The sequence below is a fragment of the Chiroxiphia lanceolata genome, chromosome 27 (genome assembly GCF_009829145.1).
Source record: "Chiroxiphia lanceolata isolate bChiLan1 chromosome 27, bChiLan1.pri, whole genome shotgun sequence".
Lineage (NCBI taxonomy): Eukaryota > Metazoa > Chordata > Aves > Passeriformes > Pipridae > Chiroxiphia > Chiroxiphia lanceolata.
In genome coordinates, this window is record NC_045663.1 from 868,242 (window position 1) to 893,398 (window position 25,157).

The 25,157-nt window shown below is 62.4% G+C and overlaps 4 protein-coding genes across 12 annotated transcripts in view; all 4 read left to right on the plus strand.

Annotated features, from left to right (window-relative positions):
• Window positions 1-114: 114 nt before the first annotated feature.
• SGTA (small glutamine rich tetratricopeptide repeat containing alpha) lies at window positions 115-8,771 on the plus strand. Of its 4 annotated transcripts, none has more exons than XM_032712046.1 (12): window positions 115-193; window positions 1,255-1,405; window positions 2,445-2,548; window positions 2,728-2,812; window positions 3,098-3,197; window positions 4,222-4,326; window positions 4,473-4,611; window positions 5,342-5,404; window positions 5,764-5,801; window positions 6,597-6,686; window positions 7,020-7,143; window positions 7,856-8,771. In XM_032712046.1, exons 2-11 carry the CDS (start codon window positions 1,306-1,308, stop codon window positions 7,132-7,134), a joined length of 939 nt encoding a protein of 312 aa, XP_032567937.1. In that variant the 5' UTR covers window positions 115-193; window positions 1,255-1,305; the 3' UTR covers window positions 7,135-7,143; window positions 7,856-8,771. The 4 variants fall into 4 exon arrangements, with proteins under 4 accessions (XP_032567937.1, XP_032567938.1, XP_032567939.1 ...); XM_032712047.1 differs by having other exon boundaries at window positions 143-174; XM_032712048.1 differs by lacking the exon at window positions 115-193 and adding an exon at window positions 206-336.
• A 1,250-nt stretch (window positions 8,772-10,021) lies between these two features.
• On the plus strand, window positions 10,022-14,756 carry SLC39A3 (solute carrier family 39 member 3). Of its 4 annotated transcripts, none has more exons than XM_032712250.1 (4): window positions 10,022-10,066; window positions 10,826-10,981; window positions 11,431-11,709; window positions 12,133-14,756. In XM_032712250.1, the coding sequence occupies exons 3-4, from the start codon at window positions 11,503-11,505 to the stop codon at window positions 12,865-12,867; spliced, it is 942 nt and encodes a 313-aa protein (XP_032568141.1). In that variant the 5' UTR covers window positions 10,022-10,066; window positions 10,826-10,981; window positions 11,431-11,502; the 3' UTR covers window positions 12,868-14,756. The 4 variants fall into 4 exon arrangements, with proteins under 4 accessions (XP_032568141.1, XP_032568145.1, XP_032568144.1 ...); XM_032712254.1 differs by having other exon boundaries at window positions 10,826-10,961; window positions 11,428-11,709; XM_032712253.1 differs by lacking the exon at window positions 10,022-10,066 and adding an exon at window positions 10,077-10,102.
• Window positions 13,169-20,424, plus strand: DIRAS1 (DIRAS family GTPase 1). 2 transcript variants are annotated; one of them, XM_032712256.1, is made up of 2 exons: window positions 13,169-13,230; window positions 18,531-20,424. In XM_032712256.1, exon 2 carries the CDS (start codon window positions 18,555-18,557, stop codon window positions 19,149-19,151), a length of 597 nt encoding a protein of 198 aa, XP_032568147.1. In that variant the 5' UTR covers window positions 13,169-13,230; window positions 18,531-18,554; the 3' UTR covers window positions 19,152-20,424. The 2 variants fall into 2 exon arrangements, with proteins under 2 accessions (XP_032568147.1, XP_032568146.1); XM_032712255.1 differs by lacking the exon at window positions 13,169-13,230 and adding an exon at window positions 16,487-16,562.
• Window positions 20,425-23,760: 3,336 nt separating this feature from the next.
• GNG7 (G protein subunit gamma 7) overlaps window positions 23,761-25,157 on the plus strand; it is a 57,568-nt gene continuing 56,171 nt past the window's right edge. The window contains exon 1 of one of the 2 annotated variants that reach the window (XM_032711997.1): window positions 23,761-23,857. The gene's annotated coding sequence lies outside the window, so the exon portion shown is untranslated. The remainder of the gene's footprint in view (window positions 23,858-25,157) is intronic. The other variant, XM_032711996.1, reaches the window with a different exon arrangement.

Genomic DNA, 25,157 nt, shown 5'->3' on the forward strand with positions numbered 1-25,157 from the left:
CCCGCCCCGTCGCCATGGCAATGCCCCGTCTCTATGGTACCGCCAAGATGGGGCGGGGGCTTCCACTCTACGCCCCGCCCTCTTCCGGCCTTATAAGGGCGTGGGCGTGGTTACCGCGGCGCGTGCGCGCGGCGGGCCCGGCGCGTGCGCAGTGCGTGAGCGCGCCCGGCCCAGGCGAGTGTCGGGGCGTCCGGTGAGCGGGACCGGGGGGAACCGGGGCCGGGCCGGGACACACCGGGATACACCGGGACACGGCTCTGCCGCCACCCGGCACTGCGCCCCGCCGGGAACCGCCCGCGCCGGGCCCGCCGGCGGCAGCGGGAGCGAGACCGGGGGGTACCGGGGAAACCGGGAGCGGGGCGGCGGGAGGTGCCGGGACCGGGCTGCTCTCCCCCGCCGGGACCCCTCCGTTCCCTGTGCTGGCGGCGCCGGGCTGTGCTCCCCGTGGGGAACCGCTCGCTCCGGTCCTGGTGGGGGCACCGGGACCGAGGGCAGCGGGACCGGGATTACCGGGATGTACCGGGGTTACTAGCCTGTCCCGGGGGTACCGGGGCCCGGCGGGGTCTGGGGGCTCTCGGTACCGGCCCCCCCCCGCACCCGGTGCTGCTCCGGTGCCTCCCGGTGGGCTGGGCCCGGCTTAGCTGTGCCGGACTCTCATTAAACCAGTTTAATTTCTCAGTTGAACGCCCCTGGCTGTGCCACAAACCCAGTTATGGCTCGGGGGGGCCGAGCTCGGCAGCAGGAGCTGCATCCTGTGTCCTTCAGCACCTGCCTTGGGATCCCTGGGAATTCCCGGCCCCAGGATGTGCTTTTTGGGGGGGGGGGTGTCTCTCTGCTTTGGGTCCTCCCTCCCTTTCCCTGCCAGCCCTGACCCCCAGCTCTGCTCCCAGGGACGCAGCCCTTCAGCCCTTGGCTTTGGTTTCAGAACCAACCTGTGCTGTGGGAGCAGAAAAGTGGGAATTTTTCGTGGTGAAGTCTGGGTTTGTGTGTCCTGATGTTTTGGTACCTCAGATCCCTGCAGCACCTTTGCTGTGTTTCCCTGGGCAGGAGCCTTTTGGGGCAGGACTGTGGGTGAATCCAGGCCTGGAAAGTTCCTAAAGGGGGGGGTCGTGGTTGCAGCAGAGTTTAATGAAGTTTTTTGGAATCTTTGGGCATCCCTGAACAACTCCCTTATCCCCCAGAATTCACCCTGAGGGGGAGCAGCAGCAAAGCTCTGGCTCCTACTCTACCCAGCCATGACTTTTCCCTCTCCAGGTGTTTTTGGGAGTCCCCAGGAGTGCAGCCCAGCCCCCCAGAGCTCCCACCATGGCAGACCAGAGGCGTCTGGCCTTCTCCATCATCCAGTTCCTCCACAACCAGCTGCAGAACGGGAACATGTCCCCGGATGCCCAGGAGAGTTTGGAAGGTGGGTGGATGTGCCTGGGGCAGTCAGGCCAAAACTCAGGGAAATGTGGATGTCTTTCCTGTTTTCTGTCCCTGGCTGAGCTGGGCTGTTCCTGACACCAAACCCTGCTGCAGATTTGGGGTTAATTTGTCCCTTGGGGAGATGTCCAGGGGTGCTGATTCCTTGTCTGCTCTCTGAGCTCTTTCAAAAGCAGATTAGCTCAAGGCAGGGGTGGACCTGGGGTCAAAAACCTCCCTGACCCCGGGCTGGAGACTTACAGGGCTTGTCTGGGACGAGTTGGAGGCTCTTGGGGAAGTGTAAAATGAGGATTTCCGTGGCTGTAGGGAGGTGCTTTGTGCTTGGAGAGTGGTTTTCCCTGTTCTGCCCTCAAAATGCTGCTCCCCTGGATTTACCCAGGCCCTTTCAGAGGGAAGGAGAGCACACAGATCTTAAAAGGTCTCCTTAAGGAGCTTAAGGTTTAGTCTTTGGCTTGTGCATCTGTCCCAGTGAGAGGAGCAGGGGCACCTCTGTGGGGAGGGGGCACATTCCTGGGGGTTGGGTGCCAGGAAGGGGCAGCTCCTGGTGCTTTGGGCTGTAGAGGGGGGCACAAGAGCTCTGCAGAGCTGAGCCCTGTAAAGCTGGGCCCTGTTTTCCCTGGGAGCAGCTCCCCAGCCAGGTTGGGTGGTTTTGGTACCTCTGTGTGGCCACAGCACTTCCCAGAGCAAGTGGAATGTGTGGATCTCTCCTTGCCCGCCCAGAGCCGTGGGAATGCACATTCCCAGCTCTGGGAATGCTGGTGCAGCCCCAGCCTGAGTAACTTTCCCCCCCCAGAGGAGTCACTGAGGGGGTGGGAGCTGGGATTGACTCGATCCAGGAGCCCTGATATCCAGAGCTGAGCTTTGCCCAGCTCTGAGGTTCTGTCAGGATTTTATGGATGTAGCCCAGGTCTATGGGAAATGTGTGGTTTGGGGTTTTTTTTTTTTAGAGAAATCCCACTGCTGAGGGACAGGGATGAGTGTGTAGGGTGGGGAAAGCTAATGAGCTGCCTCTCCCTGTCCAGTGGCCATCCAGTGCCTGGAGACAGCTTTTGGGGTGTCCATGGAGGACCAAGGCCTGGCTGTGTCCCAGACTCTTCCTGAAATATTCGAGGCTGTTGCAGGGAAGGTGAGTGAGGGCCCTGAAATGCTGAGCTTCCCTCCCTGCAGCCCAGGCTCCGAGCCCTGCTGGAATTCCAGGAGGCTGCTGCTGTGTGGGAGGGGAGTGTTTTGGATGTGCCTGGGAAGGGGGAGGTGTGGGACAGCTCGGTGGGAATCCTTATCTGAGCTTCTCCCTTTCCCTGGAAGGAGCTGGAACACAGCAGGACAAACTCAGAGCCCGTCACCCCCTCTGAGGACGACGTGGCTGAGGCTGAAAGGCTCAAGACTGAAGGTAACAGCCCTGGAGCTGGAGGGGAACGAGGCTCTGGGGGTGACTGCGAGGGAGCCTCAGTTCCCTGGGCCCTGGGAATGCTTGGGATGGGGAAACAAAGGAATGGGACCAGCCCTTCTGCTTCCCTGTGCTCCAGCAGGGTGGGGAGGTTGGCACAGGAGCCTGGAAGTGCTGGGTTATCCTTTCCAGGCAGCCCCTGGTGTGTGGGACAGGGATCCAGGCCTCTTGCTTTGGGCAGGCCCTGTCTCTCCCTTGCTGATGAGCCTTTTTCCTCTGTGTTTTTAGGAAATGAGCAAATGAAGGCAGAAAACTTTGAGGCTGCTGTGTCTTTTTATGGAAAAGCCATCGAATTAAACCCAGCCAATGCTGTGTACTTCTGCAACAGGTACTGGAGCAGCTTCCCCAGGGCCTGACCACTTAAATCCAGGACTCCTCAAGAGTCAAAATCCCTTTTTTTTTTTTTTTTTTTAAATAATCCTGTGGGTTTCTTGTTCTGTTCCTGGCTCGCTGTGTGGTTTGAGCTCATGATAACACACTTCCCTGTGCCTCCTGGCATCTCTGCTTGGGATGTGGGTGTGGAAATGACCTTTATTAGGCATTTGAGGGGATAAGGGATGCCAAGAAAGAGTGTCTGCTTCCATGCAGTTATGTCTGAGTGGGATGGAGAGGCTGTGCTGGGAATGAAGGAGTGAAATGAGGCAAACTGAAGGCTCATTACTGAGAATTTGGTGTTTGCAAAGCTGGGTGTGGAAGTGGAGTTTTGTATTTTTCAGTTCAGAGAAGCGTTTTGGAAGTTGGTGGGAAAATAATTGTTGGATAAGACAGACTTTGAGTTGGAGTTTGACTCAATTTATGTGCTTGTTGTGGGCACACAGGGGCATCTGGCTCCTGGAATAATTAATGACACATTAATGATGGGGGGGGGTGTGATTTTGGGCTGAAAACTGGTGCTTTCAGCTGAGCTCTGTGTGGGAGTGTTGGTGCCACGAGGTTCTGGGCAGGTGCCCCTCTCAGAGTTGGGAGATTGAGGCTTTGCTGAGGGGCTTTAAAAGCAGTTTTCCCTCTGTGTGGAATGTGGGGAAGTGGATGGAAATAGTTGTTATGTCTGAGAAACTTGAGGGATAAGGGCAAACCAGGTTTTTCTGAGTTGGCAGGTGATCCCTGAGTGCCTCCTTGGAGCCTCCTCTGGGAATGTCCTCAGGAGGGATAAGAAAGAGCCTGGGTTTGTTTGCATGAGATAATTCCAGGGCAGAGTGTGGGGCTGGGGTCGGGGTGGCCCTCCTGGATGGGGCTGGGGCTGTGCCAGGCTCACACCCCACCCCCTCCTGCACAACAGAGGGGGAACAGGGGAACTTCCCTCGGGATATTCCAGCTGCTCAGTGCTCCCTGCCCCTTTCCCTCCCCTCCAGAGCCGCTGCCTACAGCAAACTTGGGAATTATGCAGGGGCAGTGAGAGACTGTGAACGGGCCATAGGCATCGACCCCAACTACAGCAAAGCCTATGGCAGGATGGGGTGAGTACCAGCAGGGCTTGGGCTGCAGTTCCAGTCCCTCAGGGCTGCCACCTGTGTGCTCTGCCCTGCAGTGCCACGGGAAAATCCCTGGTGTTCCAGCTCCGGGCAGGAGCTTATCTGACTCCAGTTTGCTTTTCCTTCCCCAGCCTGGCCCTGTCCAGCCTAAACAAACACACAGAAGCTGTTGTTTACTACAAAAAGGCTCTGGAGCTGGACCCAGACAATGACACCTATAAGTCAAACCTTAAAATAGCTGAACAGAAAATGAAGGAGACTCCCAGTCCGGTGAGTTCTGCAGTTAATTCGTCAATTCAGGTTTTAGAGGGAGGTTTCCTCACTGTCAAAGCCACAGGTGCTGTTTGCAGGGCCCTGGTGAGCTGGGGGTGGGTTAAAATTTGAAATTTTGGGGGCAGACAGAGGAGAGACAGTCAGTGATCCTGCTGGGAACATTGCAGTGGAACCCAGAGAGGGGAAACAAGTCACCTTGGGCTTGTTGGAAACAGCTGGAAAATAAGACTGAGGAGGGTTTTAAAACCAGCATTTTTGCCTTAAGCACCTTTTTTAATTAAATCACTGCTAAATCCAGCTTCTTTATTTTCCCAGTGACCTGTTAGCAGTATCAAAAGTGATTTATGGTGTCTTTTTTTCTTACAAAGGTGGTTTTCTTGAAAAGAAACCTGGAGGTTTCCCAGCCAGGGAGCTGCTGGCTGCACTGCTGACCTGCTCCAGGCAGGAATGTGTTAGTTGATCGTTTTGGAAGGAATTTTAACTTTCCAAAGACATTTCCAGTGCAGGGCTGGGGGAGGAAGTGTTTAATTTAGAAGCTGGGTCACAGAGGGGGTGAGAGGTGAGCAAGTGAAATGTGTCCAAGGGGGTGGGACTGGATGATCCTTCAGGTCCTTTCAGCCCAGACCATTCTGGGATTCCCTGATGTGATCCTGTGCTTCCCAAGCTCTGGGAGTGAGGTGTGGAAGTGAGGGGGGGTCACCACCAGCCCCTGGTTTCTCTGTTCCAGACTGGAGGCCCAGGAGGATTCGACTTGGCTGGTCTGCTCAACAACCCCGGCTTCATGAGCATGGTGAGTCCAGGCACAGGCCCCAGCTGGGCTGCTGGGGGTGAATTCCCTCAGGATGTGGCTCCAGTGCCTCCTCAGATGAGTTTGCACTCCCTGGTTCCAGCGTGGCTCTGGGGGAGCTGCTGGTGTTTCATTAAAGCTCAAATGAAAAGCCAGTGATTTATTCCCTGGCTGTGGAAGGGCCTGTTCTGCATTAGAGCCTGTCCTGGTGTTGTGCTCTGCTTCTCCCTTTGCTGTTTTGGTCCTTTTGCTCTGTTTCAAAGCCCTTCTGCCTTCTCTTTGGGGTTGAATGGCACAACACCTGCACAGCTCACCAGCCTCTGACAGAACTGGGGGTTGTTCTTTCTCCTCTCTCTAAACAGGCATCGAATCTAATGAACAACCCACAAGTACAACAGCTGTAAGTTGGATCCTGCTTCTGTTTCCTCTTGGAATTGCTCATTTGGGGCTCTCTGTGTGTTTGGCGTTTGCTGCAGATCTGGACTGGTGGGAGCAGGAGGGACCTTGGGGCAGGAGTGTGGGGGGAGCCTCCAAACCAACCCAGTACCCTGAGCTGGCGCGTTCTGGGGGCTTTGGGCTGTGCTGAGGAGGGATTTTAGTGAAATACCTGCACAGGGGAGTGCAAACGGAGCATTGGTTGTGGCCCTGGAGTTGGGTTTGGAGAGCTGGGGATCTTTGGCTCTGAGGATCAGCTCACAGTGTTTGTGAGATGCTTAGATAATGCACAGAGTGATAAATTAACGAGGCACAGGCCGTTCCTGCCCATCCTTGAAGTGAGACCCTGTGGAATTCTCCCCCTGGATGCAGCCTGAGGACTCCAGGGGAAGGGGCTGAGTGTCCTGGGCTGTTCAGGCTGCCCTGTCAGTGAGTCTTTGATGCAGAGCAAGAAGAGAGCTGGTGTGAGGAAGGGCAGTGTTTTAATTCCATAAACACAACACAGGGCTTGCACACAGAAAGGGCAATCTGGCAACACAGTAACTGGCACCATTAGGAGTATTTCTACTTACTGTGCAGCTCAATGTTCCTCTTCTGCAGCTGGTGAATGAAAAGTTGTTGCAGGAGATTCCCTTGCAGATGATAATCCCTAATCCATGGGGTGGGAAGGTGCTCCTGTTCCTTCGTGCTCCGGTGTAAACCGATTAATTTTGGGTTTTGTTTTGTTTTTTTCTTTCCTGCTCTACTCTTCTCCCCACAGCATGTCTGGGATGATTTCAGGTGGCCACAACCCCATGGGAGCCACGGGCACCAGCCCCTCCACCAACGACCTCGCCAGCCTCATCCAGGCGTGAGTGGAGCTGCAGGGGCTGGGAACAGGGATTTGGGGGTGCCCAGAACCTCGACTTCACAGCTGGGGGAGGTTTGACATGTTGGGGGAGGTTGTGACTCCTTTGGTGGTGGGAACTGCCGGTTGAGTGGGGTTCTGGGGTCCTGAGCAGAACCAGAGCCTTGATTTAACCCTCGGGGGAGGTTTAAATGTTGGGTTCTCCAACGTTCCCGAGTGTTTTGGTGCCGGGAGCTGTTGTGACAATGGGCTGTGCAGCGTTTCCAGCCCCAGGCTGTGCTGGGGGGTCAGAGCTCTGGTCCCAGCCGTGTCCCCCCCGTGTGCCCTGTCCCTCAGGGGTCAGCAGTTTGCCCAGCAGATGCAGCAGCAGAACCCTGAACTAATAGAGCAGCTCCGGAGCCAGATCAGGAGTCGAACTCCAAGTGCCAGCAACGAGGACCAGCAGGAATGAGCTCTCCAGGTGAGATTCCAGCCAGGAATGCTGGGCCAGCTGGGTGGGGGGGGATAATTTAGTTGATTTCTAATAAGCTTTGTGCTTTAATTGAGCCATTTGGTGCCTCTCTGGGGCTCTGCAGGGCTGAGGGGTCAGTGACACCTTCTCACACCCTGGGGACTCACAGACCAGTTTGGGCTCCGTGGTTAAAAAACCAAGTAGTTCAACTTTATTTCTATTTAGTTTTTATAAAGGTGTTTTTACTAAATGAATGGGCTTGTTTTGTTTTCTATGAAAGAAGTGAGGTTTTTTGCTAAAGGATTTTTTTTTTTAATAAGGGAGTTTTTTTTTAAAGGTTTTTTTTTTTTTTGCTCAAGGAGATTTTTTTAACGAAGGAGGTTTTTTTGCTAAAGGAGGGTTTTTTTTTTATCAAAGGCATGGGTTTTTTTTACTAAAGAAGTTTTTTTTACTGAAGGAGGGTTTTTAAAACTGATTATTTTTTTTTTTACTAACGAAGTTTTTTCTAAAGGGTTTTTTTTTTTGGCTAAGGGAGGGGTTTTTTCGGTGAAAGGAATGGGGTTTTTTCTCTAAAGAAGTTTGTGGTTTTTTACTGAAGGAGGGGGTTTTTTTACTAAAGGAGTTGTTTGTTTGGGTTTTTTTGCTGGACTTTATTAAAATGGCTACACTTCCTTTCCTCCCAGGCTGAATTTCCCCCTCTCTTCTCTCCCTCTCTCCACAGCACAGCCCAGGGGAACTTTGGTGTTTGCTTTAAAAACTGGAAGCCATGTGCGTGTTGCCATTTCTTGAGTTGGAAGTGTCCAAGAGGGGGGAAAAATATAATGGAAAAAAAAAAAAAAACCAAAACCCAAACCCCTTTCTCTGACCTGCATGTTCAAGGCAGACTCACTCTCTGTCCCCAGTCCTCGGCCCTGCTCCTCCCTCTCACCCTTCCCATTAGTCCTTTTCCTCCTGGAAGAGCCAGCAGGCTGAACACAGACCAGCATCGAGGCTTTCTAACAGAACTGGGGGAACCACATGGATGCAGTTCCATGGGATTTGCTCCCTTGGGGACTTTTTTTAACCCGTTTTTTGAAGACCGAAGCACCGTCACTCCCCAGGACTCCTTGGCTTTCCTGCCCACGGGCCACTTCCAAGAAGTGTTGAAGTCCCTCCTAACCCAGTCCTGCCACTCATGAGACAACGTGTGACCTCTCTGGAGATCCTGGGATCTCGTGGCCTCCAGGATTTTGGTTCAGTAGCAGGACTGCACTCCCCGGTCGGGGCTGGGGCAGCTTTGCCAGCGTCGTTATCCCGGGAGTTTGGTGCTCCCCTCTCCCAGGTAAACGTGGTGGGGGGGCTGGGACTGGCCAGGCAGAACATCCCCACCTGCTCCTCGTGCACTTTTTGGGATTCATTCTCCCAGAAAGTCCTGACAAAGCTTTAGGAATTCTGGCTGTGTGGGAGCGATCCGGGTCGGGTTGGACAGTGAGGGAGGTTAAAGGTGTTTTTAGTGTTTAAAAGGAGTTTTTCTTGGTTGTTTTTGTTTTTTTTTTAAATCTTTTCTGCATGTAAGTAACAACCTGGCTGACTGTGCTCATGTAGGGAAAGAGGGGGCCAGGGTAGAGCAGAGGGAATAAAATGTTTGGATCAAGGAATCAAGTGGCTGCTGGTTCAACCGTGAGGGGCTGGGGAGGGGGAAGCTCCTGGAGCCGCCTCAGGCCCCACCTTGGGCGAGCCCAGAGCTCCCCAAAAGTCCCTCATTGAGGCCAGAGACTTTTCTATCCACTCACACTCGGTTTGAAAGCAGATTTTTGGGAGTGGTGGGGCCGGGGCAGGGAGGGGGAAGGCGGGAGGTGGGCGAGGCCCTCGGGAGCCCTGGGGGAGTGAGCAGGGACAGTGGGAGGTGAATATCATGGCAAAACTGACCTGTAAATGCTCCATGAAGTTACTGTGGTTCGTGTCACTTGTGAGGAATAAAACATTTGGACACTTTCGTTGTTATCCCTCGTGCCCGGGTGGCTCAAAGGGGCCCCTTTCCAGAGGCTTCTGTGGGGTCAGGGCTCTGCTCCCTCGGGGCTGGGGCTGCCCTGGGGCACATTTTATCCCCTGTGCCCAGGTGTTTGTTTTTTTTTTTTGTTCTTCCCTGATGGAATTCTCCTCCCGTGTGTTTCTGCAGCACAGAAATAGGAAATCTTTCTCTCTGTGTCTGCTCCCCCCCCGCCTTTGAGCTCTCTCCTGCTGCTCTTTGCAGCCTGACAAAAGGGGTTTTACACTCTAGAAGAAAATGTTCCAGAATTATCCAAAAAGAAGAAACCACAGGCGGTTTCCCCCCCTCCCGTTTTCAGCTCATTTCAGAGCTGTTCCTTCCCTTGCCCTCCTTGTTCTTTTGTAACTTGTTCTCTTTCTCTGCCTCTCTTGGTTTTCTTTTCACACCTCGGAGCTCCGTGTGCAGCTTTCCACGGGGAATTGCTCCTGCCCTGCAGGGCTGTGGCAGGTCCTTGATGCCTGCTTTTTAACTTTTCCTTGCAGACTCCCACGTTCCCCAGCTCCTCTGGGAGCCGACAGCGAAAATAATGGAATTTTATGGGATTTTAAGGTTCACTTCAGCTCTCGCAGGGGGCTGCAGTTTGTGCGCTTTAACCACACGCAGCTGGAAAGCTGTAAGAGCAGGGGATGGCGGAGTGGAGGGCGCTCTCCCAGGGGGGGTTTTCCCATTCCCGGTTCCCGGCGATCCCGCTCAGCACCGGACAGCGCTGCGGGCCCGGCGCTGTCCCGGAACCCGCGGAGCGGGAGCGCGTTTCCCGCGGAGCTTAATCCCGGCGGCTCCCAGGCGGGTTGATGGACGGCTCGCGCGGCCAATCAGCGGCCGGCTCTCCCGCGGCGGCCAATGGGAGGGCGTCGTGGGCGGGCTCGCGCGGGGCGGCCGGGCCGGGGAGCGGCGGGACCGGCCGTGAGTGAGGGGGGGCGGTTACCGGGGCAACGGGGGGTGAGAGGGGGGAACCGGGGGCTTCGTGAGGGGATGGAGGGGCCGGGAGGGGGCACGGGGGGATCACAGCGGGGCTGGGGGAGCCGGGGGGGGCGGGGGACAGGGCCCCCTACCCATGTGGGGGTTCAAGGGGGATCCTGGGCCTGTGTGAGGGGCTGGGGCCGGGCCCCCTCCTCGCCTTGAGAGGGCTTGGGTGTACCCCAACCCCTTGTGAGGGCTCTGGGCCCCCTCCCCGCCTTGAGAGGGCTTGGGTGTACCCCAACCCCTTGTGAGGGCTCTGGGCCCCCTCCTCGCCTTGAGAGGGCTTGGGTGTACCCCAACCCCTTGTGAGGGGGTCGGGCCGGGCCCCCTCCTCGCCTTGAGAGGGCTTGGGTGTACCCCAACCCCTTGTGAGGGCTCTGGGCCCCCTCCCCGACCCCCTGTGAGGGTCTCCTCGGCTGAATATGCCCCTCTAAAACCGCCCACCCCTCTCCCAGCAATCCCTGTAGCCCCCCCCGCTCCACCTCTGCTCCCCTTTGGGGTGCTCCAGCAGGTTTACCCTGTGCCAGTGGCCTGGGAGGAGCCCCCTGCCCACCCCCCTCTTTTCCAGCGTGATCTCAAGGGGTTTCAGGGCTTGGAAGTGCTGGGACAAGTGTGGCTGTGGGGAAGGCGTCCTGTTTTCAGCAGAAATCCTGGGGTTTAGGGGTTCACGGATCAGGAAACCATTTGTTTTCCCTCCCACAGGGCCCTGCCTGCTTTACAGAATATTTTTCATCGCTTGGATGCTTCATTCTGAGCCACTAATCCGAGCAGTACCTGAGCTAATCCTTCGTTCCAGGCTGGTGCCACAGCCTGGGTGTCAGTGCTGCTGCCACAGGAGCAGCTCAGGAGAGCCACCAGGTATTCCTGGGGATTCCTTTCCCTCTGGGCTGCTTCCAGCCCCGCTCAGGGGCACCGGCTGCAGCTGCACTCAGGAGCTCAAGGGTCTGGCAGGGGCTGGTTTGGGTTAAAAACAGGAAAGAGAGGGAAAAACCTGAGGTTGGGGGATTTCTGGGTGGAAGCCAGAGGTGTGGATTTCTTTCCTCGTGGTTAAAACCCAGGAGCTGATCTGTTGGTTGGGCTCAGCTGGATCCCACAGCAGGACTGGGCGTTTCCCTGTCACAGGGGGGCTGTTCCAGATAAAACCTTTAAAAACTTGGCTGGTTTGGGGTGGCCCCAACAACTCATTTACGTGAATTGTTAATTTAGCAGCGCTTTCCAAGTTACTTTTTAATGCAACTGCACTTTTCCCCTGGTGGTTCCCGTGGCTCGTAAAGGCAAAAACTCCCTGTTTTCTCCCCCTGCCACAGGTGCTGATCCCGGGAGCAGCTTTCCCTGGGCGTGTGTCCGGGCTCATGTCCCCGCTCTGAGCCCTGGCCAGGATGAGGATCGTGGTGGCCAAGGTGCTGTGCCTGCTGGGCATCTGTGTGCTGGTGCTGGCGGGGGCCCTGCTGCCCGTGAGGGTCATCGAGGCCGACCACGAGAAGGCCCAGCGCTCCAGGAAGGTCCTGGCCCTCTGGAATTCCTTCGGAGGAGGGGTCTTCCTGGCCACCTGCTTCAACGCCCTGCTGCCAGCTGTGAGGGGCAAGGTGAGTGCTGGCCATGCCTGTGCCAGGGACACCTGGGCCTGCAGGGGCCCAGCCCTCCAGGCCCCGCTCCCTGCGGGAATGGGGGTGATGAGGGGTCTGTGTCCAGCTGGACGTGGAGCCCCCTCAAACGTCTGTGCCTGGTGCCTCATATCGTGAGGGTGAGCTGTGCCCACCTCCCTGCCCTGCTGCTGGTTGTCTCTGTGGGGTCACGGGGCATTTGGGGGATTTTTGGGGGTGTGAGGATCCCAACTCCGTGCGTTTGGAACGTGGGAAGGCAGAAGGATTCCCTGTCTCACGGCGGGGTGTCCAGGGGGGTGGGAGTGCCATGGGTGGGTCCAGCGCCCGTGTGGGGCCGTGTGAGCACAGCGGGAACGTTTCCCTTCGGAGGGATGGATTCACTGCGCATCCTTTGCCTCCTCCCAGCTGGATGAAGTCCTCAAGCAGGGGAACGTGACCACGGACTACCCGGTGGCCGAGACCATCGTGATGGTCGGCTTCTTCGTCACGGTCTTCGTGGAGCAGCTCGTCCTGAGCTGCCAGAAGGAGAAGCCCTCCTTCATCGACCTGGAGACCTTCAACGCGGGCTCGGACGGCGGCAGCGACTCGGAGTACGAGAGTCCCTTCATCGCCTCGCCCCGGGGCCGGGCCCTGTACGGGGAGCACGGGGGGCACCCCCCTCACCTGAGCCTGCCCGAGCTGTCCCGCTCCGGCCCCCTGCGCCTGCTGGGGCTGGTCTTCGCCCTGTGCACGCACTCCATCTTCGAGGGGCTGGCCCTGGGGCTGCAGGAGGACGGCGGCAAAGTCATCAGCCTGTTCCTGGGCGTGGCCATCCACGAGACCCTGGTGGCCGTGGCGCTGGGCATCAGCATGGCCAGGGCCGCGCTGCCGCTCAGGGACGCGGCCAAGCTGGCCCTGGCCGTGTGCCTCATGATCCCGCTGGGAATCGGCGTCGGGATGGGCATCCAGAGCACCCGGAGCGCCGCCAGCGACGTCGTGTCCCTGCTCCTGCAGGGCATGGCCGGCGGCACCTTCCTCTTCGTCACCTTCTTCGAGATCCTGGCCAGGGAGCTGGAGGACAAGAGCCAGCGGCTGCTCAAGGTGCTGTGCCTGGTGCTGGGCTACACCCTGCTGGCCGGGCTGGTGCTCATCCCGTGGTGAGCCGGGAGCCTCGGGAAGCCAAGCTCAGCGGGATGAGCCGCCCCTCCCGCTGCAGGGACGCCGGAGCTCCGCGGGCAGGTGGAACAGCCCGGCCCGGGGGGTGTTTCCATGATTACCTGCAGGAGGAGGATCTCTTCCCGCGTGCCCAGAGGGAGATGAGTGAGGAACATCCCAAGGGATTGTCCCTGCCCGTGGGGCTGCGGAGATCAGCTGGCGCAAACATTAAGGATCTGGTTAAAGGCTGCTTCCGAGAGCTCCTCGAGTGTGTGTGGCTTCCTGCAACCTCCACAATCCCCCTCTCCCTCCTGCCCCTCGCCCACGCTCTGGAACAAGCCGGGAGCCTGGTCCGTGGGCTCCAAGGAGGTGAGAAACAGGACTGGAGCCGGAGCAGGTGGGAGCAGGGATTGCTGGGCTGCACTAAGCTGCTTTGGCTGGCTTAGTTTGGAGCAAAACCTGGTTGTAAGAGCTGCCAAAAATAACGTCCCCGTGGGGCTCCAGCATTCCCGGGGTGCTGCTCCCTCCAGCACAGCTTCCAGTGCAACCATCCAGGGCTAGGGGAGCTCAGCTTTCCCAGGCATTGATGGAGGAAATGAGGCCGGGCCCCTCTCCCCTCCTTCCTTCCCTGCATCTCATCCATATCCTGAGCATTCCCTTAGGAAAACCTCCAGCAATGTGTTAACTTAGTGTTTGGGAATCATAGGATGAATCCCAGGATGGTTTGGGTTGGAAGGGAACTTAAAGCTCATCCAGTCCCACCCCCTGCCAGGGGCAGGGACATCTTCCACCAGACCAGGTTGCTCCAAGTCTTGGACACTTCCAGGGATGGAGCAAGTCCTTCCATTATCCCTGTCCATTCCCTGGCACTCCCAGGGCCTGGGATCCAGGAGCTTGCAAGAAGTGGGCAGCAACAATTTCCAGCATTAATATTTTAGGGAAAGCACTTGTGTTTTCAGAGCTCTGCAGTGAGAGGGGTTGAGCAGTTGGAGCAGGGGCTGCTTCCAGGCTTTTCCAGAGGAATGGAATCTCTTCCCTGGAGGGGTGTGAGGTGGTGGAAGGGCTGCTGAGAGAGACACAAGCAGATCTCAGTGGCTGCAGAGCGGGGCCCCAGGGACGCTCCGTGCGCTTGCTGATCCCTTTGGATGCTCTCTCCTGGGTGCGGAGCCGGGATCAGAGGCTGGAGCTGGGAAGGAGCTTCCCCCCCAGCTGTGTGACACAGCCGGGCCCAGGCAGGGGCTGCATTTTAATTACCCGGAGCCGCCGCTCCTTCAGCAGCTTCCGCCGGGCTCCTGGAAGCGCTGCTGGAATGACAGGGATGGAATGACAAGGATGGCGCAGTGCCGGCAGCGGGAAGGGGCCTCGGAGCCGCCGCGGTGGCCCAGCTGCAGCATATGGAGGCAGCTGAGCATCATCTGACAGATCCTGGGGCTCGTTAGTTTAATTGCCGCAACATCCCCGAGTCAATTAATCTTCCTTTGAAAACCTGGAGTGGAGGGGGGGGGCGGAGGGAGGTTATTTTGGGCCTGGGATGACACAAACGAGCAGGATGAGGGGAGCGTGATTTGCCTCGGCGTGGCAAAGCCTCGGGGCTGCCTCACCTCTCCTGGGGGGTGACATCGCTCCCCGGGGGGGTCCTCTGTGCTGGGGGGGTGAGGAGAGAGAGGTGACACTGTGCTGAGTGTCCCTTTTTGGGCCGGATCCTGCCTTTCACACCCTCCTCCTGCCGGACTGTGGGATCGGGGCTGCCCCGGGGGGGCTGTGAAGTGCCGGGAGGTGCTGAGCTCCCCCCTCCTCATCCTGCTGCCCCGGGGGGGTTTATCCACGGTCCCATCCCGTGCTCCGGGGTGGGTGTCGGAGTGGAGGAGGCTCCCAATAAACTCCCTGCCCTTCTCCCCTCGCTGTCACTCGGTTGTTTGATGTCCCCCGTGGCTGTTCCATGTCCGGCTCACGCGGTGGCTGCACGTGCCCCCCCTCTCGGCAGCCAAACCCCCCCTGTCCGGACCCCCCCTCCCCATCCCTGAGCCCTGCTGAGCTCAGAGAGGGGACAGGACCCCCCTGGCACCCCCTGCCCGGCCCGGCCGTGATTCAGCCCTGCGTGAGCAGCTGCCCCGCAGTGCCGGGCCCAGCGGGGAGCTGGGGCTCAATGGAACGAGGAGGAGCTGCAGGAAAACCATCAAGGAAACTCATTCATTCCCTCTAACGAGGAGTATCCACCCTGCGGGGGGACTCGGGGGGGGGGGGCTGCGGCTGTCACCACCCCCCCCCAGGGCCCTGTCACCCCACGGGCAGGGCCGGGGTCCCCGTGGGCCCCCCCTGCTCCCACCGGGATGTGGCGGCAGCGCGTGGGTGCTGCCGTGGCCCGGTGCCTGTGCCTGCTATTAATAGCAGCTGCGGATTTTAATTGCTGCTGCTCAGGAAGGGGGGGAAGCAGGAGCCCCCCTGGCAGGCCCTGGCTGTGACAGGCACCTTGAGACCCCCAGGGCCACCAGTCACCTCCAGCCCACCCTGTGCTAGTGGTGGGGCAGAGAGCTGGGGACAGTCACCCTCGGGCTGTTCTGGTCCCTCTCAGGCACTGGGGGGGGGGCCTCAGCCAGCACTTGGGGGTCCCACAGGACCCTCCGAGGTTTTGGGGCTCTGCCATGGGGAGATGACACTGGTTGGTGACAAAGGCCCCTGGTCCTGCACTGGGGTGGCACCGTGGCCTCTGTGTCCCCAAGGCCCAACCTCGCTGCCCAAAACACCCCCAAATGCCACAGGGGCTCACGGCACCTCTGCCAGGTTGGGGTGTTGGCATCTGTCTGTCCTGTCCCCGTGTCCCCTGTCACCACCTGTCCACGAGTGCCCGGGCTGTTCCTTGTCCTGTGGGTCCATGTGACCTGTGTCCGTGTGTGGTTCCTGTCTGTGTGTCCCCATCCCCAGGTATCCCTGTCCGTGTGTCTGTGCATCCGTCTGTCCCCATCCCCACATGTCCCCATCTCTCCACATGTCCCTGTCTGTGTGTCCCCATCCCGTGTGTCCCTGTTTGTGGAACCCCATCCCTGTGTATCCCTGTCTGTCTGTCCATCCCCATCCCTTGCCCTGTGTCACCATATGTGTGTCCCTGTTTGTGGAAGCTCATCCCTGTCCATGTGTCCCTGTCCCCATCCCACGTGTCCCCATCCCTGTCCGTGTGTCCCTGTCTGTGTGTCTCCCTCCGTGTGTCCCCATCCCGTGTGTTCCCGTCTGTCTGTCCCCATCCCTGTCCGCGTGTCCATGCCTGTGCGTTTCCATCCCGCGTATCCCCGTGTGTTTGTCCCTGTCGGTCTGTCCCCATCCCTGTCCGTGTGTCCCTGTCCGTGCATCCCCGTCCCTCTGTCCCCATCCCCGTCCGTGTGTCCCCGTCCCGCCGCCGTGTCCCGGAGCCGTTCGGGGCCGGGCCCGGGGGTCCGGGGCCCCGGGCGGGGCGGGCGCGGCGGGCGGGGCCGGCGGCGGGGCGGGATCGGCTCTGCGGCGGCCGCACCGCACCGAGCCGAGCCGAGCTAAGCCGAGCCCCGCCGAGCCGAGCCGGCCCCGCCGCACCGGCCCCGCGCCGCCGCAGCGAGCCCCGCCGAGCCGAGCCGGGCGGAGCGGAGCCGCCGCGCCGGGGCCGCCCCGGGCCGGGCCATGCGCTGAGGCCGCCGCGCCGCCCGCAGCCAAGGGCGGATCCCGGGCAGGACACGGTGAGGCGGCGGCACCGCAATGCGACCGGCGCGGCGGGGGCCGGGGGAGCGCGGCCGGCGGGGGGACCGGGGCTGCCCCCGGCGCGGGCGGGGAGCGGGGCGGTGGGACCCGCGACCCTGCCCCGCCACCCCTCCAGCCCCTGCTCCTGCCCCTCCGTCTCCATCCCGAGCGGGATGCTCGTCCATCCTGCCCCTTCTCCTGCCTCTCCATCTCCATCCTGCCCTTCTCCCTGCTCCTCCATCTCCATCCTGCCCCTACGCCCAGCCCCTTCTCCTGCCTCTCCACCTCCATCCTTGCTCTTCCCCTGTCTCTCCATCTCCATCCTGAGCGGGATGCTCGTCCATCCTGCTCTTCTTCTGCCCCCTCCAATCCAGCTCCTTCTCCTGCTCCTTCATCCCTCCATCCTGCCCTGCCCCTTCTCTGCCTCTCTCTCTCTGTCCTGCCCCTGTCCCTGCCCCTTCACCCCTGCCCTGCCCCTGCCCTCCACCTCGACCCCCAGCCCCCTCCACCAGTGCTAGGGGCCCGAGTGGGAGGGTTCTGGGGGTGCTGGGGGGAGCAGAGCCCCCCGGCAGGATCAGGCCCGGACTGGCAGGTGGTTCCATGGCCAGGAGCTGAGGGGGGGCCGTGCTCTGGACCCTCAGGCACCAAGGACTGGTTGGGGCTGGGGCACAGGCCAGGGGGTGACCCCAAAGCGCCCCCCAGGTTCCTGGAAGGTCCATCCAGCCCAGCCCCTCACCCCAGTGCCCCCCACCATGGCTGCGAGGCCAGGGGGCCTTCCAGCTGTGCCTGGGGCAGGTGGGAAGGGACAGGTGGGAAGGGACAGGTGGGAAGGGACAGGTGGGACACTCAGGTGGGATGGGCAGGACCTTGTCCAGCCCTGGCTGAGGTTGGGCACTCCCACGCCCCAGCTCAGCCCCGGCCCCGCTCCATCCCCAGCCCCGTGTGCCGGTGACGCTTCCAGCGTGGTGGGATCCAAGGAGCCCGTTGTGGGATGAGCTCCTTGGGTGCCCGAGGCTGCAGGGATGGGCTCCTTCTCCAGCTCCCAACCTCACCAGCTCTGGTGTTTGGGGATGTGCCGGAGTATTGGGGCTGCTCTGTGGGATCCAGATCCCCCGGTGCCGTGGGGTGGGAATGCAGCACCCAGGGACCCTCATGGGGCAGAGCTGGTGCTGCCACTCCTGTGCTGCCCTGGGGACACCGAGGCAGAGCCAGCCCAGGTGGCTCTTTGTGCCCCCTCATTTCACACCCCAGGGCTGCGCCACTCGGGGGGGCACTGGGGACCCTGCCCAGGCCTGGGGACCCTGCCCCTGAGAGTGGGCACCGAGGTTTGGCAGCGTAAGGGTGGCCATGGGGGTCTGTGAGCCTGCAGGTCACCAGCCCACAGCCCACCCCTCACAGCCCATCCCTGTGCCACGCTGTGCCCAGTGCCCACGTCCCTCTGCTCCCTGACACATCCCCGGGCTGGGAGCGGAGCAGAGGGATGACACAGGTGGTACAGGGGCAGGACAGGGTGGCAGGGGGTGACAGGGGCACAGCGCAGGGTGACAGGGGCTGACAGGACATTTCGCAGCGTGGCCTGTGTGTGAAATGGCACCTCCGTACCCGGGGCAGGGCCCGAGAGCCCGGGTGGGCGCTCCAGGTGCCACCACGTGCCGGTGGCCACCCCAGCCCCTGCTCCCGGGGGGGCTCTGGGGGTCCCTGCCCGGCGTGGCCCCCCCAGATCGCCGCCCCGGCAGCCTCGGCCGCAGCCGCGGTGCCGGTGGCCGCGCTCGGCCATATGGCCACAGCGGGCACCGGGTAAAAATAGCCAAGGCGGCTGCACCCCGGCCCGGGTGGCAAGGGCGTCCCAAGGGCACGGCGGGGCCCGAGCCCCGCCTGGAGCTGCACCTCACGGGGGGCTCTCGGCTGCATTTGGGGGGGGGTCCATCCCAAAGCCCCGGCGTGACGCCCCCCTGTCCCCCCCGCAGCGGCGGCAGCACCTCCGGGGCAAGATGCCGGAGCAGAGCAACGACTACCGGGTGGTGGTTTTCGGCGCCGGCGGCGTCGGCAAGAGCTCGCTGGTGCTGCGCTTCGTGAAGGGGACCTTCCGAGACACCTACATCCCCACCATCGAGGACACCTACCGCCAGGTGATCAGCTGCGACAAGAGCGTGTGCACCCTGCAGATCACCGACACCACCGGCAGCCACCAGTTCCCGGCCATGCAGCGCCTCTCCATCTCCAAGGGCCATGCCTTCATCCTCGTCTTCTCCGTCACCAGCAAGCAGTCGCTGGAGGAGCTGAAGCCCATCTACCAGCAGATCGTGCAGATCAAGGGCAGCGTGGAGAGCATCCCCATCATGCTGGTGGGCAACAAGTGCGACGAGACGCAGCGGGAGGTGGAGAGCAGGGAGGGGGAGGCCATGGCCAAGGAGTGGAAATGCGCCTTCATGGAGACCTCGGCCAAGATGAACTACAACGTCAAGGAGCTCTTCCAGGAGCTGCTGAACCTGGAGAAGAGGAGGAACGTGAGCCTCACCATCGACGGGAAGCGCTCCAGCAAGCAGAAGAGGACAGACAAAATCAAGGGGAAGTGCAGCATCATGTAGAGAGCCCCGGACTGGCCCGTGCCCCCCCTCTGGACCCCCCTTCTCCCCCCCCACGGCCGGACGTGGCAGTGGCATCGCAGCGGGACCGTCCCCTCGTCCTCCGTGTGCCATCACTGTGACTGTGCGGGGACTCCTGCGCTCGCCCCGGGGCTGGGGGTGAAGACGGGGCGTCCCCCCGAGCCGAGGGACACGCGGCCACCCCCTGCCGGGCACGGCAGGACCCCCGGACCACCCGCACCCCCCACACTCACAGCACAACCGGCGGCCCCGGCCCCGGCCCCCGTCGGTCCTCGTGGGAGGGAAGGACCTCGTGGTGGTGTCGGTGTCACCCTCGGGGATGGTCACACGCGTCCCAGGCCCTCCCCACGCCCCCGTCCCCACGCCATAGTGCTCTGCTCCTGCGGGCAGAGACCCGGGGCGGGGGCAGCCCCCGCGCGGTGCCGTGACCCCCCCTGAGTCCCCACCCCACCCTGGCACCGCAGCCCTCTGGGCCTCCAGCCCTGTCCCGGTGCCATGACCCCCCCCAAGCCCCCCGTCCTGTCCTGGTGCCGCAGCCCCCCGAGCCCCCAATGCCATCCTGGTGCCGTGGTCCCCCCCCCGTCCTCCCAGCCCTGTCCTGCCGCCGTGGACCCCCCCGAGCCCCCCAGCCCCCTCCCGGCGCCGCGGTCCCCCAGCCTCCCCCAGCCCCGTCCCGGTGCCGCAGCCGGAGCCACCAGCCCAAGCACAAAGCATCGGGTCCAACGGGAGGCCCTGACCCAGCACAATCCTGGTGAGCTCCGGCGGGAGACCCCCGGCCCCACCGCCAGCCGGGCCCCCCGCGCCCCCCGCTGCCCCCTTCCCACGCAGGATGTGCCCCGGGGACCCTCCGGTGTCCCCCCACCCCTCAGAGCCCGGCCCCACACCCCGGGACCCCCCCGGCTCCCCCCAGCTCTGTCGCAGCCCTGCTTGTCCCCCCCCCCCGGCCGGAGCGGGGTCCCCGCGCTGTCACCAGCCCCTCGTCCCCGCGAGGTTTGTCCCCTCGTCCCCGCGAGGTTTGTCCCCTCGCCCCGAGGTTCGTCCCCTCGCTCCGGCCCCGCTCCCGCTGTCCCCGAGGGGGTGTCCCCGAGGGGGTGTCCCCGGGCAGGCTGAGCCCCCCCCCCTCCATCCCAGCTCCCCCCGCATCCCCCCCCCGGCTTTTTACAGGAGGACCCGCGTGCCCAGGGGACGAGGTGACGTGACGATGTAGCCTTTACTCTAGAAATAGTCTTCCTTCAATAAAGAGATGAGAAACGCTCCCGCGTCCCCCCCGGAGCCGCCCCCGGCCGCGGGGCCGCGGGGGGGGGCCCAAAAAGGGGGTCGAGGAGGGCCGGGGGGGCGCGCGCGTGTGTGCTCGTGTGTTCCCGTGTGTGCTCGTGTGTTCCCGTGTGTTTCCGTGTGTGTTCACGTGTGCGCTCGCGGGGCTCCGTGCACGTGCCCGCGCACACGCACACACGTGCCCCGGGCACACGCGTGTCCTCGCCCCCCCCCCCTCCCCTCCCGTGGCGCCCCCCGCCCCTCGCTGCCCGTGGGGAGGGGGCGGGAGCGCGGCGCGTGCGTCATCACGCCCGTTGCCATGGAAACCATCTGCTCCCCGGGCGCGGGAGCCGCGTGGGCACGAGAGGGAGGGGCGGGGGGAGTGGGGGGGGGGGGGGGAAACGGGGCCGCGAGGGCCTCGCCAAGGGCACGGCGATGGCGGGGACCCGTGGGGATGGACATGGATCTGTGGGGTGGTCAGGGACCCGTGGGGGTGGTCAGGGACCCGTGGGGATGGTCAGGGATCCGTGGGGATGGACAGGGATCCATGGGGATGGTCAGGGATCTGTGGGGATGGACATGGATCCATGGGGATGGTCAGGGATCCGTGGGGATGGACATGGATCCATGGGGATGGTCAGGGATCTGTGGGGATGGACATGGACCCATGGGGATGGCAGGGACCCATGGGGATGGACAGGGATCCGTGGGGATGGTCAGGGATCCATAGGGATGGTCAGGGATCTGTGGGGATGGTCAGGGATCCGTGGGGATGGTCAGGAATCTGTGGGGATGGCAGGGATCTCTGGGGATGGCAGGGATCTCTGGGGATGGTCAGGGATCCGTGGGGATGGCCATGGATCCATGGGGAGGCAGGGATCCGTGGGGATGTCTATGGATCCATGGGAATGGCCATGGATCCATGGGGATGGCAGGGATCCGTGGGGATTGCCATGGATCCATGGGGATGGCACGGATCCATGGGGATGGCAGGGATCCGTGGGGATTGCCATGGATCCGTGGGGATTGCCATGGATCCATGGGGATGGCAGTGGATCTGTGGGGATGGACAGGGATCTGGGGGGATGGCAGGGATCTCTGGGGATGGCATGGATCCATGGGGGTGGTCAGGGATCTGTGGGGATGGTCATGGATCCATGGGGATGGCACGGATCCGTGGGGATGGCATGGATCTGTGGGGATGGTCAGGGATCCATGAGGATGGCAGGGATCTCTGGGGATGGCAGGGATCCGTGGGGATGGTATGGATCCGTGGGAATGGCCATAGACCCATGGGGATGGCATGGATTTGTGGGGATGGCAGGGATCCATGGGGATGTCATGGATCTGTAGGGGTGGCACAGATCTGTGGGGATGGTCATGGCTCCATGAGGATGTTGTGGGTCCGTGGGGATGGCATGGATCCGTGGGGATGGTCGTGGCTTAGTGGGGACAGACTCAGCTCTGTGGGGATGGCTGTGACTCCTTGTTGACAGCCACAGGCTGGTCCTTGGGGACAGTCACAGCTCTGTGGGGACGGTCATGGCTCCGTGGGGATCATCACAGCTCAGTGGGGACAGTCTCACCTCTGTGGGATGGTCATAGGTATGTGGGGATGGCCACCAACAGCTCCCCGGGGACGTCACAGCTCTGAGGATGGTCCCTGCCCCAGCCTGAGCCCCCCAGAATCAGCGCAGGCTCAGGCTGGTGGATCCTCACAGGGCGTCTGGAGCCTCCCTCGGGTCCAGGCTTTAAACAAGCTGCTCCTGAGCGTTAATTAGCGGGATGAGCGGCGGGATGAGCGGCAGGATGAGCCCTGGGATGAGCCGTCATGCCGCCCGTTCCCGCCGCTCCCCCCCGCGATGAGGAGCCGTCATAAAATGCCCAGTCATAAAATCCAGTTTCTGGCACCCCAAACCAGCTCCCGGCCCTGTCCCTCACGCTGGCCGCGGTGCCTGCGTGGGACATTGTCCCTCATGTCCCCCTCTGAGGGGAGATCCCGACCCTGGCCCCCCTCGGGGGTTCCCCTGTGCCCGGTGCTGCCCATCTGCTGCCAAAGCGGATTAGGACGCGGAGGGCCGGGACATATGGGAGCAAACTGGATTAAGGGAAAAATCAGCCTTCTCCCCACTAACAGGATTATTGGGTTTTCAGCCCAATTTCAGCGCAGCCACTGCCAGTGGCAGTGGGGCCGTGTCCCCCCCGCACTGGGGACGACCTGGACCGGGCGACTCCGCACCTCAGTTCCTGCTGGGATCGCAGCTGCCACTGGTGTGGACTGGTGTGGCCCTGCTGCGGACTGGGATGCGCTGGGAAGCTGCCGGGGAGCAGTGGCCTGGGGCCGGGGCTGTGTCCATCCTCGGGGACTCCCGGGGGCCCCCCGGGCCCCCCTCGCCCCGCCGGGACCAGGCACCACCCGGTGCCAGTGGCAGCCGAGGGGGGAATCAAAGCCTCGATTCAGGGCGTGATTTCCCGCTCCCCCCGCGTGACTCCCGCCCGCTGCTGATTCATCCCCATGGATTTTCCCCCCCAGTCCATGCAGAGAGCAGCTCCCCAGGGTGGGGGGGGCTGGGGCTGCTGCAGCCCCCCGACATGCAGGGTTGGCCTGGGCAGAGCACTGGGGGCACCGAGGGGGTGCAGCACGGGGGGCTCACAGGAGCCTGGCCAGGCTGCACCGAGGGCCCCAGAAAGGGGGGGGCACAGACCAGGGGATCCCAGGGGGGCCTGGAGGGTTCTGGGGGGAGAACACAGGCCAGGAGATCCTGGGAGGACCTGAGGGGACTGGGGGGACCCGAGGTGGGGGGCACAGACCAGGGGATCTCAGCAGGACCTGGTGGATCCCGGGGAGAACTGGGGGGGCCCAAGGGAGGACCTGAGAGGGGACACAGACTGGGAGATCCAGGGGGGGCCTGGGAGGTCCCGGGGGGGGCACAGCCCGGGGGATCCCGGCAGCGTCTGAGGGGACACGGGGACCCAGGAGGGGCCACAGCCCGGGGGATCCCGGAGGTCCCGGGGGATCCCAGAGGTTTAGGGGGGCCCGTCCCGGAGCCTTCGCACCCCGGAGGCCACGTGCCCCCTCCACTCTCATTAATATTAATTAACTATTTTACAGGGACACGCCCCTTTCCCCGCCCCGCTCCTTGATTGGCCGCTCCCCCCCCCGCCGCTCCCCCCCCCGGCTCCGCCCCCTCCCCGCCCCGCCCTCCGCGCCGCCGCCGCAACCGAACTTGGCGGCCGCTCCGGGCCCCACCCCTCCCGCGGCCCCGCCCCCCGCGCGCCGCGCGGCGCAGGCTCCCATTGGCGGGCGGCGCTGTCCGTCAGGCGCGCGGGGGGGGCGGGGCCGGCGCCGCCCGGGGCCAGCAGGGTGCGTTGCGCCGCGCGGGGTCTGAGGCGGCGGCTTCGCTCCGCGCCCGCTCCCGGTCCCGCCGCTGCCGGTGAGGAGCCGCCGGGGACGGGGTGGGACGGCCCGGGGGGGCCGAGGGGGGCCGCCCGCTGGGCTCAGGCCGCGCCTGGGCGCAGCCCCCGGCCCGGTGCGGCCCTGCCCGGGGGCCCCTCGCGGCCCGGGGCGGGGGGGCGGTGGCGGGGCTGGGCTGGGCTGGGCTGAGGAGCCCGAGGGGGCTCGGGGGGGTCAGGGGTTGCGAGGGGGTTTTGGGGGTGTGAGGGGGGTCTGGGCGGGGTGGGAGGGGAGGCGAGGCGAGGGGGGCGGTGGGGATGGGGCTGAGCGGCCGGGGGGGTCTGGGAAGGAGGTGGAGGGTGAGGGGCCCGGGGTAAAGGGGTCGGGGGGGCTCGGGGGGTGCTTGGGGTCTGGGGGGGGTCTGGGCAGGTGGAGGGGGGCTGAGGGTACCGTGGGGTGCGAGGGGGGAGCTGGGCTGGCCGGGGCTTGGGGGGGTGTTGGGGGATTTGGGGACAAGGGCTGGGGAAGGGGGAACCCCCGGGCAGGGGCTGGGCTGGGGGTTTGGGGGTCCTGGGGGGAGCCAGGAGGGTCCTGGGGGCGCTGGGGCCTGGCAGAGGGGGCAGGTTTGGGGTGGGCAGCTGAGAGGGTCCCAGTGGGGGTCTCAGCACTGGGGGGGGGGGTTCCAGCACGAGGTTCAATGAAAGGAGGTGACATGGGGATATTGGGGGGGGCACAAAGAGGGGTTGAGGGGGGGTTCCCCAGGTTTTTGGGTGAGGGGGTCAGGGGGATGGGGCTGGAGGTGGGTGGGGGGCAGCAGGGGGGGGTGGCTGGAGCCAGGGGTGGGGTGGGAGTGTGATGGGGGGTCTTTGGGTGTTGGAATCCATGGGGGAGATGGTTCAGCACCAGCTGCTCGGGAAGTTGGGTGACTTAACAGTGAGTGGTCTAGACCCCGGGTTGGGGTAAAAAAAAGGCGATTGGGAGCTCGTCAGAAGGTCCAACATCACATAATTTACTTGTTTATTTTCTGTGTGTGAGTTGAGGGTGGGTTGGTTGGTGTGGAGAGGAGGGACAGGAGCTGTTGGAGCCGGTGGCTGGCGAAGGGCAGCGATGGGATCCCGCCCGATCCAGGCAGGATTCGGGAGGCATCAGGGAATTGTGTGGGTTACATAAAGGAGGGGTGGCTGCAGCAGCTGGGTTTTGTGTTAGTGAGGTGTAGAGGAGGTGGGTGCCGCAGACAAAGAGGGAGAAACCTGTCTCCTTCTCCTCACTTCCAAACGGAGCTGCGGGATGGAAGGCTGGGTGTCCTTCGGGAGCCAGGGGAGTGTAGGGAAGCAGGGACT

What these genes read in the sequence shown, in the direction of transcription:
- SGTA (XM_032712046.1), top strand. Translation starts at nt 1,306, where the DNA reads ATGGCAGACCAGAGGCGTCTGGCCTTCTCCATCATCCAGTTCCTCCAC. An exon ending in TGAAAGGCTCAAGACTGAAG is followed by an intron (nt 2,813 to 3,097) that starts GTAACAGCCCTG and finishes CTGTGTTTTTAG; the next exon opens with GAAATGAGCAAATGAAGGCA. An exon ending in AAAGCCTATGGCAGGATGGG is followed by an intron (nt 4,327 to 4,472) that starts GTGAGTACCAGC and finishes TTCCTTCCCCAG; the next exon opens with CCTGGCCCTGTCCAGCCTAA.
- DIRAS1 (XM_032712256.1), top strand. Translation starts at nt 18,555, where the DNA reads ATGCCGGAGCAGAGCAACGACTACCGGGTGGTGGTTTTCGGCGCCGGC.
- SLC39A3 (XM_032712250.1), top strand. Translation starts at nt 11,503, where the DNA reads ATGAGGATCGTGGTGGCCAAGGTGCTGTGCCTGCTGGGCATCTGTGTG. An exon ending in TGCCAGCTGTGAGGGGCAAG is followed by an intron (nt 11,710 to 12,132) that starts GTGAGTGCTGGC and finishes GCCTCCTCCCAG; the next exon opens with CTGGATGAAGTCCTCAAGCA.